A 12,849-nucleotide genomic window follows, 5' to 3' on the forward strand; every position below is an offset into this window, starting at 1 on the left:
ATCCTTATCTCGATGTCCCGCCCTTGCGCCCCCCGGTGCCCCACCACCCGGCATTGATGACATAAAATGCCGTTTCCGTACCCGGCCGCCGGCAGCGAGTTGCATCGTACGATGTACCTAACTACAGATGGTGATAGTGAGCTTGATAGTGAGTTTGATAGTGAGCTTGATGGTGAGCTTGATGGTGATATTTTGCATTATATACGTCATTGAGAGTGGACATGCTCGGATAGGCGGCATGACTAGAGATGGTAGATAAATGATAGCACAGGCGGTGACTCCATGCCTGGGTACACGTATATAAAGAACACCCACACCTGCCACGCTGATCACAGACAAGTAAAACACCAGCCTAACCTTGCAGCGTTTGAGACGTCTTCTTGGCCACCAGGGCTCCTAGCGCTGCTCCTACACCGCTACCGTCCTTTGCAATCCCGATCCGAATCTTCTTCTCTCCAGCCGGTCCGATGGCTGGTATCTCGCGAAAGGCTTCCCGAATATAGCCCTCGAAGCCGGGGTAGTGCTCGATCAGGCTGCCGTCAACGCCGATATCAACCACCTCATCTGTTGCCAGCCGGCCGCTGGAGATAACGATGGCGCCCAGGGCGATAGCCCCCAGTCGTGCTGCACGCTTGCCGATAGAGTGCGCCAGGAGCTTGACGGCCTGGCAGTCACTGGTGCTCACATCCATGATACCAAGGTCCTTGCGTAGCTGCTCCTTTGTGGCCTGTAGGCCCTCCGAGTCATCGCCCTCAATAATGCTCAGAATACTAGCATCGATTGCCCAGGCCTGATAAAGGACCGAGTTAGAGTCAATCGTGGCCGGACTACCAAACAGACTGACAGAAGGGTTCTCCACCATCGACAAAATAGCAAGACGAAGAATTTCACCGAGGAACATGCCCGAGATCCGCTTTTCAAACATCTGGATCCCAGGATTGAAGGTCGCATTGTCCAGTTGGATATCAAACTCAGTGTTTGGGAGCACCTTGAGGGAATTGTCGAAGCTACCCCACTCAGCGTTTATCACCATCTCAGAAGCTGACTTATTATATGCGCTGCTGCTGCACCGTTCCATTTTCGTCACGCGGGGCATCTTCTCGACATACGCTCCGTTGGTTCCCGTGCCAAAGATGGAACCTATTAGTGTCCTCGAGTTTCCAGGAGAGCAATATGACCGGGCCATCAGCGTTCCCACGGTATCATTGATGAGGGCTGAAACTCGAACGGGCAGGTTGAGCTCATCAATCGCTGTCTGTAACAGCTGGCAGATGTCCTTACCGACCACTTCAGGGATGTCAAAACCCTTTGTCCATCGATATAGTTTACCCTTGTTGATTCCATGCTGGATGACGGGGAAACTGAAAGTGAACCCAAGGTCAAACACTTGCTCTTCGGCATAGGGCTCCTTAATCTCTCCAGTCTGCCTTTTCTCGACGTGGGAACTGAACTGCTCGGCATGATGCTCTCGCAGGAATGCCTCAATTTGCTTTGCTAGGAAATTAAACAATTCCACTCCATGCTCGGCAACCATCAGCTCTCTGGGGATGGCGGATTTCGATTGTATCATCTCATGGGTGGAGTTGCCATGCAGGTGGACAGAACAGACTCTCAGGTTGGTACCACCAAGGTCGACTGCCAGATACACGCCCTGTAGTTACCGGAACCAAATGCTGCGTCAGCGCCAGTCATCTCCAACTAGGCGAAGGATAAATACTGCACCTTCTCCGTCCCATCGGGCACAGAAGTAATATACGACGGGATCTGGCTCAACCCAGAATCTTCTCGAGACAGTCCAACCTCCATCTCGCGTAGAAACTCCTCCACCCCTTTATTGAGCTCCTCCGTAGAGTACTCAAACCCCGCGGAAATCCGCTTTGCTTCCTCCAGAACCGCAGAAGCCATCTTCGAGGGGCAAATAGAAAAGATCTGTTCCGGATCGAGCAGGCCTTGGAGATACGGGCTTTCGCACCACTGGCGCAGGTATTCGGGTGGTGTCTGTTGGGTGTTGTGGCGAGAGGCGAGAAAGAAGAGCAATGGCGAGGACTTCAGGAACGACACGCGGGGGATGCTCGGGCCGTCTGCGGGAAGAGCAGGGGCGGTAGACGTAAGGAGAAGATGTATTATTATGAGTATTATGGGGAGGACAAAGTAGTAAAGTGACGGGCTCAGGCTGTTAAATATGGACAGCTTTTTGTCTGTGGTGGTGGGGAGCCTTGCGGCCCTACCAGTGTTTTCTTTGGGCGGCCTAGAGATGGATACCTACAAGTTAACTCAAATTACCAAGGCCTTCTGGAGAGCGGAGGGAAACGTATACTGACGGCCGGCATGTCTCATGAAGCCCGGAAACCTGGTTCATGTGGAGGATATCTGCGATGTGGACGTCACTGGCCGTCATCGATGGTACAAGATTTAAGGGTTGGCACGCCCGGGCTGGACCCGTGGGAAACGCCCCGAGGCAAAACCCCAGGCGGCGAGAGAGATTGGCTCGTTGTTCCTGTCCTGCTGTGGTTGCAGGGCCAATAGGTGTCTTTTCGTGTCCCTGATCACTTGTGCGCGGCCATTGACATCGCAGCGGCCGGAGGGTGATGAGGATAGGCCCCAGTTTGCCCAGCGGCGAGGTAGGAGAAGAGAGTGACGTTGCAGGAAGCGATCAAACCGGTTGCATCCCCCACGCTTTGACATAAAGAAGAAGAAGAACAACGAGAAGAAGAAGAAGAAGAAGAAATAATTAACAAGCAAGTTGATGCTACGTAATGCGAGATCAAAGGCCCTGCCGACAGACAGTTATTAATACGACGGCATATTTCTTTTTACGCTTGTGGCTAGCTATCGATATCAATCAACGTGAGGCTCTCAGGCAGAGACCACGACTATCCGCACTGTGCGGGCTCTGATTCCCTATCGTACCCATGCAGACCACCGTCAAGAATCCACTGTTCGTTGTCGTCGTTATCATCCTGGACTCGTCTCCAGGTCTGCTTCTGCTCTCTCCTTCGTACGGGAGGCTTGTCGCTGCCTTCGCCGGATGGTTTCCATGTAGGCCTGACCAGGCCGGCGCCCTTTAGCAAGGGATTGTTGGAGAAGGTTCCCTCTTCTACAGATAGCCCAGGAGACTCTGTCGTATCCTCGACTGCCTCTTCTGCGTTTGCATCAGGGTCGGTATCTTCCACCCTTGGTTGCTCTGCTTTCTCGTACGTCCTAACGAGTTTCCCTTTCTTCACCTCCAGGCTCATCACTACATTCTTCTTCTCCCACTCTGGTTTGGACTGCTCTTCCAGTTCCCGTAGCATGCGCTGTTGCTTCTTTAGCGCCAGTGCTCTCTGGGCTGGGGTCATCCACTGTGTCGACGACGAAGTTGGTATGTCGAAATCAGCCGCCTCGTCTAAAATCCGAGTTCTTTGTGCATTGTGTGCCTGGAAAGAAAGAAGCTTGTCACGATGAGCCTTTGCAGCGGTCAACTTTTGGTTGCTTTCGCTACTTAGTCGAGTGACAGCTGGGGCGTGGTCATCCCGGCGGAAGCTGTCGTTATGAGCTCGCATCTTTTCATTGCCACGCTCAGATCGTAGTTCCCGGATCATATCTTCGACCTCCTCGCTAGAGAGAATTGGAGTACCGCAGAATGAGCAGGGCTGTATGCCTTCCAGAGCACATATTATTTTCCCACACGAAGTGCAGTTTGGTGCGGGCGCGAAGAGAGGATGGATGGAAGCATTGCAGTTACACTTGCGTGCCTGGGTTTTCGAAGGATTTGAAGTTAGTATTTCCAACGCGGCAATTGCAGATGTGATATCAGCTATATTATTTGTAGTAGTGGTGGTACTAGTGTTGTTGTTGCTGGTAGCTGTACGGCCAGTCTTTTTCTGCGCAGTGTTATTGCTCGATGATGACGGTGCAGTATTATGTTGTCCAAAATTCTTCGGAACTTTTTTTGACCGGACGTTTGGTAGATATTCTGATATCATGGGGCCAGTAGCAGATGGAGGCAGCCTATTTCTCGACTGTGAGGGAGCTGGTGATGGGTTTCTCGATGACGATCCTGGTGATATGCTCTCTGAAGCACCTCTGACCACAGCGCTACTACTAGCCATATAGTTCTCTTCCCGCTGCGGCTTAGTATAACCGCCGCTGGTATCTCCATAACCTTCCGGTTGCCTGGTGGTAGGTGGAGATTTCAAAGCATCCCTCTGAGATTTCGTTCCTGCTAGTTTCTTGGGTATCTGTCCACTCCTGCCTCCTTGGCCGTTGCTGCTATTGCTGCTCTGCTGCCCCGACTTGCCACGTCGTGAATTAAATGCAGATATAAACTCAAGAGCTGCTGGGGAATCATCCAACAGGTTTCTCAAATGCACTGCACACTCGTCTTTGGAAAGCGAGGATGAATATGATATGACCTGTTTGAGAGATTCCTCGTCCAACGGAAGGAGTCTAGCAAGTCGAGGGACAGCCCATGATTCAAGAGAAGATCCTGACATGATTTACTGTGAAACACTTGTATAATATACAAAGAGATATAAAATAGTAATAAGAATCAACTCTTATATTTTTTTTTCAATCTATTTGAAAGCTCCTGTTTGTCTGTTTTCGCTCTGAGATGCAAAGCGCGCGGGCGATGACTAACAATAAACTTTAGGATAAATAAATTTCCACAAAACCAGATTTGGACTAGCTCGTTTTTCAATGCGTGCCAAGACAAGCTTCAACCAAACCTTGATAAAAATAGAATTAGAGATTGGTCAAGGCTTTTCTTCAGAACAACCATGGAAGGACGGCATGATAAACCGCGGAGCGATATCCAGGCACAAGTACTTTTTGCACAGAACATAGCATTACTACTAAGACAATTCGTATAGGAACATTATGATGACTTCATTATTCAGGCTATATACAAAATAGTGCCAGGATGGCACCTGACTTATCCATTCCACGAGGTCTGCAGAGAGGCAGACGCCACTCCACTCCCTTCTCTAAACCCGAGAACGACTTAAAAATTCTTTAAGGGCAATCACCGTCACCACATTCGCGGACGAAAAAGTAGTAGATGTCGGCATATCGGCGGCACTCAACGCCCTTCCAGCTCTCGAGGCCAGAGAACTGGCTGCAGTAGTTGTAAAGGTCAGCCTTGAAGTTGTCATCAACCTTCTTGCGGTAGTCCTCAGTGAAACGGTTGAGTCTCTTTCCGTTACGGTATCCGTAGTCGTGACGCTGGCAGGATGGGATAAAGTCGTATCCCCGTGGCTTGTCTGGGGAGCTGGAACAGTTGTCAGAGCTCCAGTCGCAGCATGGAGGGTTAAGGGCGTTGCGGGCGGCTTGGAAGGTAGAAATGGAGGAGCTAAAGAGCAGGCGATCGGTGACGGCAGCACCGCAGTCACAGGCAGTAGCAGCTGGGGCAGCAGCGGCCAAAGAGCTGGCACCCAAGGCAAGGAGAACGCTGAGCTTCATTGTGGATAATTTATTTGTATGTTTGTTTGTTTGTATAGAGGTTTTTGTTTGAGTTGTTGCGCCTGGTATACAACGAGAGCATTCCATGGAGGAGCTTCTGCCTATTTATATTCAACCATTCTTGTCTGCTGGGAGAACAGAGCCCGTGAAGGCTGGTCCCTCTTCTGTAACCCCGTATCATAGTCTTGTCTCCGTATCCAGCGGGTACCACAAAAAAGACACACTGCTTCAAAATGATATCCAAAAATAAGACCACCGAAGATCTCGCAACTCTGGGCTCTGCAAGCTGGGAGCCAACCAGAAGCATGAGATCCTTGTACCCTCGTATTCATGCGCTCCCGAAACTCAAGTTCGTCAAACATGCCTTCCAGCCCTGTGGTGGGATTGGAGGGGTAGCTTAGAGAAGAAAAAGAAAAGAATGAATCATGGAAATTGAAAATCTGCAATTCATAAATTGGGTATAAAATGACTTGGTTGGAGGAGACCAGCCACGTCGATCCTACCATCGGCTTGCACCGACCCCACACCAGAGAGCAAAGAACGTCTGGTCTCTATGCGGAGAACTTGCTAGGAGGCATCCTTTTGAAGCCTACTGCTCGTATGGAATAAATTAGCAAAGCGAAGGTCTCCGCGCCCTTCATGTAACTCTCATAGTAGTCGGTAATGGGTTAGAGTGAGGTACACAAAAATCTCCCTTCTTGATAAGTATAATCATGTATTTCTCTCCGTTCCGTCAAGCAAATATAAAATAGTGGCCGAAAATCTGGGTGCCCTGGTCAACAAGCCTCAGCATTATGGACATTAAACCGATCAACAGCAGAAGACAAGGATATATAATTTTAAAGTTCTTACCCATAACCATCCCATGCCACCGCGAGGCTGACTATCATCTCCGCCTTGTGGTCTTGTATCTGTCCGGATGGTGGTGATATCGGATGACACTCTATGCAAGAGGGGAGGGACAAGAATATGCAAGGCTAGGTTGGTTAGGTAGCTAACTTGTTAGCAACCATCTTAGAAGAAGAAACTGATAGGTGAGCCTCCCCATACCGAAATACACCCTTCTACATGAACCTCTGCTCGGCCCAAACAAGCTGCCCCAGTCGTATCAATTGGTTCTTCGTAATGATGATATCCGCTTCTTTGCGGCCATGTCTCACGCGCCCAAACACTTTTTCGAAAGGGATAATAAGCTCCCCCGTGGCTCTTGTGGTAACACCTTTGTGAAATACCTCCACAGTTTGCACGACTGATCCGTGTGGATGACGAGAACGGGTCGTATGTCGGGTATCTTCGTGCTCCCAACGCTGAAAAGTGATGTGTGGGCTGTGTTTGTCAATGTTTATAGTAATGACAGCTTTGGTGTCGGATCCCTGCGCTTCCAGCCATCCCTGGGCGTCAATCGCCAGCTTTTGCTGACCTTCCGACATCCCAGTTTCGATAACAAGCACTGGCCAATGGATATGGTCTGCCAGAGCAAAGGACAGGCCAGGTTGCTTCCTCCAAGTCTCATTCAAATTCTTTATTTCTGATTCGTTCATGGCAATGAGTTCATATTGGAGTCCCATCTTCTCGAGGCAAAGGACAACTTCTAGGTGTAGACGTCCAGTCGCCAGTCCATTCACCCTGTTCCTCATCACTTCAAGAATCACGGTTGGGCCTCCTTCTTCAAAATTATATGTTATACGAGGTCCACTGTCAGGATAGGCCTTGTCGAGAGCTTTGAAAAAGCTATCATCCACGCAAGTTACTATTAAAAAGGGGCTTTTAGATATATCCGCAGAACAGTCAAGAGATTGGGTGTCTATTATATTCTTCAGTTTCTTCATATTGGTATACTTAACTATCGGTGTTCCTTCAGGGAGTCCAATCAATAGTTTAGAAGTCGCGATGCATTGCTGTGTTGCCTCACGCGTCCTGCTTAGGGCAGCCATGGTGTGCTAGACAGTACGTGTGGTTAAATTGGTGTTATTATTGTATTATTGTATTATTGCTGTGGGTGCAAAGCTACCCAGGTGCTTTCTAACAAATGGAATCTAACTACCGCATAAATCTATATCCGAGCTTTCAAGTTATGGACTACCTACTCTCAGTAGTCAATTATTATAAATAGCCGGTAACAGACTGTGGCCAATAAGCATTGAACATATTATATTATTAGGCCGCGGGCCTAGGCACATTGTATAGTTATGTTCAAATTTTACTAACTGGATATAACCAATTTCCTATAAAGTTGACTATGTCCTTCCTACACTATCGAAATCCCAGATATACTGTAGAAAATATGCATGGCATAATTCTTTGGATGAATTCACTAACTAACTAAACTAACTAGTTGATTTGCAGGGAAGCCCCAACCTTGACCATTTTCATCCAGCATATGGGATCGAGATGTGGATGAAGTGCGGGCGTGAAGCAGAAAGCCGATAAATCAAACAAGGATGGGTGGAGAGCCAGTGCCATGAAAGAGAACAGACATGTGGGAAAGGCCATCGAACAACAATCGCACACGAACGGGAAACCCCGGCTGCGTTTAACAGCGATAAGAACAGCCTGCCACTAATCGGATGTCTCCGAGCCATCCGGTGTTCCTAGCCAAATGAGCTCGATCATACTATGCGTCTCATCAAGCTCCCTCGAGTACAGTTGGTGCACGTTGTGTCCAATGATGGTAGCTTCCGCAAGCATCCATCGTTCCTTTTTGACTCCAGGTTGGTCTTTGGGACGCAGGGGTCCAAGTCGTTTTTCAAACACTTTATCATCTCCATCCCATGTCTTTTCAACTTTATCGAACCCGACAGATTCAGCGTTTGCAGAGGCATCAATTGTGTATTTGACCATCGAGTAGCCATTTGTTAGTACCCAAAAGGTTCGTTGGCCTTTCCCGGTAATCCGCTCGTCAAAACGCCATCGTCGTAAAACGGAGTTACGGCCTGCAACAGCTGCAATTGTGCTCATCTTTACGACGTCCTTGTTGTACCAGCTTTGCCAGTGGTGAAGAGAGTCAAAATGGCGCCCTGATTCGAACAGCCCATCAGGCTCACCTCTTATACCCATCTGATACAACGAATCCCAGAGAGTCAAATCCGTATTCCCAAACTTCTTGATGCAGTGTGCTACCTTCTGATCTCCGGGTTGAGTGCCAAGATCCTGGCATTTCTGGTATACCGTATGCATAGTCTCAAGAAGTGGCTTCGACACAAATACCCCAGCACCTCCAAAGGCAATAGGACCGAACTCTTTAACTTGAATATCTGCCTCGGAGAGGGAACCGATATAATGCCTCTTGGTGGCATCAATTGTTGCAAGACGCTTGCCAATGGTAGCTAGAGACGGAAAGAATGTATCGTCGTCCACAAAGCTAACCCACTTGACATTGGGAAGGTTATTCTCGATATGCTCCGTGAATGCTTCAACCAGGCCAAAATAGCGAGCCGTAAACTCAAGAGGCGAGGTCTTTAGGGTCAGGTTTAGCCCACGGTTGCGGAAGTATGTCTCGTGAATATCGATATCTTTAGTTCCCTCAGGGATGAGAACCAGAATGTTTGCCTTCGAAGAGCCATATGAGAAAAGGAGTGACGGGAGAAGGCGCCTCAGCCGGTCTACATCTGTTGCGAGACCAAATAGAATAGCAGCCGTATCGTCGACTTCGCTGTCCGCAGCCACATCCACGTCAATGACTGGAGGGCATGTCAATGCACTCTCTCCTTTATCCTCAGGTGGTGCCGTCAGCCCACGATCCAGAGCCATGAAATCCGGGAGAACTGGTTGTTTAATGGTCTCCAAAGGGGCAAATTTCGCATCCGAGCTGACCATGTTGGGACGGATGTAGGCCCGGGTAAAGTTCTTTCGATGGAGCCATTCCGAGTATGATAAGGGGGGAGGGACCATCAGCCCCCTTTTGCACAGCTCATTGACGGCCTCGACTGAAGAAAGCTGAGGCTGGAAACGCGTCAGGGGCGAGACATTCAGGCTAGAGCGAGATAGCTGGTCAAAAGAGTGAGCAAGATTAGAGAGGGCAATGCGATCATATCTGACAGTAGCCCAGAGAAAGAAGATTGGGATCGCCAGCACCAGGCTAATAACGATATTTTTAGGCCGGATATGCATTGTCACTGCTTGATGGTAGAAGGCGCGTCGGTATAGGATCCTAGAGAGAACAACACCAGGGCTTCCTAAGCTTTTCTCTTGAAAATAGCAGCAGGGACAAGGAGTCTCTAGCTAGAACAGCTGTTGATGTGTAGTAAAAGACAGAAGAATAAGCGAGAAAGAGAGAGATAGAAAATGTGTAAGTGAGTGAGTGTGAGTGTGTGTGTGTGTGTGTGTGTGTGTGCAGAAAAGGAAAAAGTAAAGACAGGCACTTTGATTAAAAGATATTGTGTCCAGCAGTTTATTAACCACAGATATCAACCCCACAGGCTGTAGAATCAACAGGTATGGCGGGACCTTACAAGCAAGAAAACAAGCCTAGCAAGGAGGTAAAGAAAGAGAACGTTGGTAAAGAATACAAAGCATAAGAAGGCCCCATGAATAATAGAAAATACTAGGGAGAAGAACATCCTGTAGCAATATTGATATGGGCGTTTCAACCCAAAATACTGCCTTTGGTCAATATTAATAGGAATGGTATCCATTGCCAGCGACCCTTGTCTATTTACCAGGACTGAGATATCCTAAGGCATATGCATAAATGGTTGCACTTTCCACGGTTATAGATAGGGTGGCCGATATATCAAAACAAAAACGAGCAGAGTGAGTTGCTAGGCAGCGGCCATCATGTCTGGCACCTACTAGGACTCGGAACCTGCGTGTAGGTGAGAACGATGGTATATATATTTTTATCTTGCCCTATGCCAGCAACGGGCGAACCATACATATGGTGGACGGGACGAGCCAAGGACGGGTTAAGTAAAGGGGTGTAAATAAAAAAAGGTATCTGATGGTTATATATTATTATATATAATATCTGAAGGAGTATATTGGGGTATTTGTAACCGCCCAACGGTTACATAGTCTCGTTTGCTTCCTCTTCGTCAATCATACCTTCTCGGTCATCAAATTTCAAGAAGTTATTTTCATCGACTTCGTCACCCATTATAGCTTTCCATACCTGTTTAACTTGATCAATCAACCCATCATCAAAGGCCAGGTCAAGTGCCGGGGCAGGGAAAGTAAAGACGTTGTCATGAGAACCTTTTAAATTCTCAGGCACAATCATTTCACGCTCTAGACACCCCAGCTGAGTGAAATGAGCGCCCCAGATTACCTTTGCTTTTGAGTCCACAGACTTCAAGAAGTTGTCCACCGCGTTTTCAAGGACCACCTTGCCCCTTTCAGCGGGTAGTAGGACGTAACCGTAAATTATGCCTATTTGCGCCAAAGGTTAGCAACATATATCAACCCCAAAATGATAGTGTAGTATGGCGCAACAAAAAAAGGAGCTTTATGTGCTCTGGATCAGAAAAATGAAGTTATCATCAATGATTTTGCAGACAATGTAGATAATATAAAGGCATCATGGAAAGATAGTTGAATGAGTGTGATTGCTAGTAGAATGATAATACTCACATTGGTTAGCAGGGCACTCTCCAGTATCACTTGAGTGTACCAAGAGATAAGCGGGAGGACCAGAATTTCTTGATGGGATGGTAACAACAGCGCCAGCTGGTACGGGCCCATTCTCCGAAGTCTGTGGGAAAAGTATCTCCAATGACGAATTGACAACCATGATAGCTCGCGTAAGGCGGGAATAGGGATGTACCCTTTCTCTGTGTATCTGTTCCGGGAGATCCCATCCAGATCCAACGACATACCTACTCTTTACGGACTCGTTGTCCGTGAGATAAATATGTAGTTTTTCGCTTTGGCCTCCATCGGTTATCTCATCCACCTTCTTGATCTCCCTACCAAGGGCATAGATCCCACCCCCAACGGCACAGGCACGGCAGGCAGCTTGGGAAAATTCAGCCCCGCCACCCCATTTAGCTAGAACGGCACCAAAACCGGGCCCGAATACTCCAATAGAAGAAAGATGCCTTTTGATATTTGGAATAGCATCCATGGAGTTGGTTGTATCCATACTCTTAAGAGAAAGAGAAAGTGAGAGTAGCGGATCGAACAAATCACTGGGAATGCGATATTTGGTCTCCAGCAGGTTCTGGAACTGCATGTTCTGGTCTACTTCTGATTCAGCTTCGTTCTCCTGATCATGGTCCTGTTGCATGAGTTGCCTGAGAAGCTTCATTAGAGATCGTTTAGATTTCATACTCATGGTTTCATCAGTAAACACGTCCTCACGGCTACTAGGCACACGCTGCAATCTAGCTGGTTGGGAGTTGGCTTCTGAGCCAGTACTATACTGGTATATCCACCAACTCCCTACGGCCTGGAACTCAAGCTGACGATAGACTCGAGAGGATACCAGTGATGGGAGAAACCTGGACTGGGAAAACAGCAGCTGAGGCGATAAAGATAGCGTGTATGCACGTGAAAACGACAGTTCGTCATCTTCACCATCTAAAACAACAGGACGTGATATACTCGCAGATTCGAAGGGCATAGAATTAGGCACTGACTTGGATAAAAAGCATGTCAGCGCCTTGAATTCGTAGAGTAAACAAAGTAAGGAGAGAGATTATACCCTCGTTGACCTTTTTCACCCATTCCTCTGCTTCCTGTAGGCTAAATGCGGCCTCAGAGCCACCATAGTAGTCATTTTTGTCAATATGCAGTATTTTCTTGCCGGATCGTGACAAGGCCCTTCACGTAAAATTTCCAATTAGAAACAGCACTTCATACAGCACTTCACTCAAAGATATCCTAGACTCACAGTGCCAGGAATGCCTGGGGGAGGCCAGTGCCAGATATCACGACATCCCAAGTCGACCCATCAAGCGTGTTCAAGTCGAGCATTCTGATATGGTCCTCTGCTTTTGGATCAAAGGCCAGGTCTCAGGGGAACAACGTCTAGTCATTGCCCCTCTACCATTCTTAGCAGCCACAATAGGGCAAAGGTAGCAACTATTTGACCACAGGTTGTCTCCCAGGCTACCGCGACTGGTATTCCGTAGCTAAATATCGCGAGAAGCTCAAGTTTGAGTTGCATGAAGTTGTTCGATTTTGCTTTTTTGTGCGTAGGCGACAGCTGTGTCATGTGATATAAATCTTGGCGTTGACAAGCACAAAAAACTCGAGGAAAAAAAGTGTTGAAACTGCTTCTTCTTTTCTCTCCATGCCACTCCGCGTGTAAAGCGCCGACATACAGCTATTATAATGCATGTTAGTTCTGTGTCTATGGATGGCCCTTCATTGGTGCTGTCATTCACGAGTGGTAGATCCAATTTCGCCCTGTATCTGCCGCTCAGGATAACTACTCTGATAGATGCGGTTCGTATTGAGGTGATACAT

General features: G+C 48.0%; 6 protein-coding genes across 6 annotated transcripts; all 6 read right to left on the minus strand.

Annotated features, from left to right (window-relative positions):
- Positions 1-117: 117 nt before the first annotated feature.
- TRV_05830 (glucokinase, putative) lies at positions 118-4,475 on the minus strand (the record flags this gene model as incomplete). Its single annotated transcript, XM_003020011.1, has 5 exons — positions 118-242; positions 358-1,651; positions 1,723-2,248; positions 2,429-2,749; positions 2,911-4,475. The coding sequence occupies 5 exons, from the start codon at positions 4,473-4,475 to the stop codon at positions 118-120; spliced, it is 3,831 nt and encodes a 1,276-aa protein (XP_003020057.1).
- A 520-nt stretch (positions 4,476-4,995) lies between these two features.
- TRV_05831 (uncharacterized protein) lies at positions 4,996-5,442 on the minus strand (the record flags this gene model as incomplete). Its single annotated transcript, XM_003020012.1, has 1 exon — positions 4,996-5,442. One exon carries the CDS (start codon positions 5,440-5,442, stop codon positions 4,996-4,998), a length of 447 nt encoding a protein of 148 aa, XP_003020058.1.
- A 1,064-nt stretch (positions 5,443-6,506) lies between these two features.
- On the minus strand, positions 6,507-7,376 carry TRV_05832 (uncharacterized protein; the record flags this gene model as incomplete). The annotated part of the gene is made up of 1 exon (XM_003020013.1): positions 6,507-7,376. One exon carries the CDS (start codon positions 7,374-7,376, stop codon positions 6,507-6,509), a length of 870 nt encoding a protein of 289 aa, XP_003020059.1.
- Positions 7,377-8,001: 625 nt separating this feature from the next.
- On the minus strand, positions 8,002-9,552 carry TRV_05833 (uncharacterized protein; the record flags this gene model as incomplete). The annotated part of the gene is made up of 1 exon (XM_003020014.1): positions 8,002-9,552. The coding sequence occupies one exon, from the start codon at positions 9,550-9,552 to the stop codon at positions 8,002-8,004; it is 1,551 nt and encodes a 516-aa protein (XP_003020060.1).
- An 895-nt stretch (positions 9,553-10,447) lies between these two features.
- On the minus strand, positions 10,448-10,660 carry TRV_05834 (uncharacterized protein; the record flags this gene model as incomplete). The annotated part of the gene is made up of 1 exon (XM_003020015.1): positions 10,448-10,660. The coding sequence occupies one exon, from the start codon at positions 10,658-10,660 to the stop codon at positions 10,448-10,450; it is 213 nt and encodes a 70-aa protein (XP_003020061.1).
- A 239-nt stretch (positions 10,661-10,899) lies between these two features.
- TRV_05835 (Rab geranylgeranyl transferase escort protein, putative) lies at positions 10,900-12,354 on the minus strand (the record flags this gene model as incomplete). Its single annotated transcript, XM_003020016.1, has 4 exons — positions 10,900-10,988; positions 11,011-11,958; positions 12,083-12,201; positions 12,272-12,354. The coding sequence occupies 4 exons, from the start codon at positions 12,352-12,354 to the stop codon at positions 10,900-10,902; spliced, it is 1,239 nt and encodes a 412-aa protein (XP_003020062.1).
- Between the last annotated feature and the right edge of the window lie 495 nt (positions 12,355-12,849).

Source organism: Trichophyton verrucosum (assembly GCF_000151505.1).
Source record: "Trichophyton verrucosum HKI 0517 chromosome Unknown contig00651_1.f1.exp, whole genome shotgun sequence".
In the NCBI taxonomy this organism is placed as follows: Eukaryota; Fungi; Ascomycota; class Eurotiomycetes; order Onygenales; family Arthrodermataceae; genus Trichophyton; species Trichophyton verrucosum.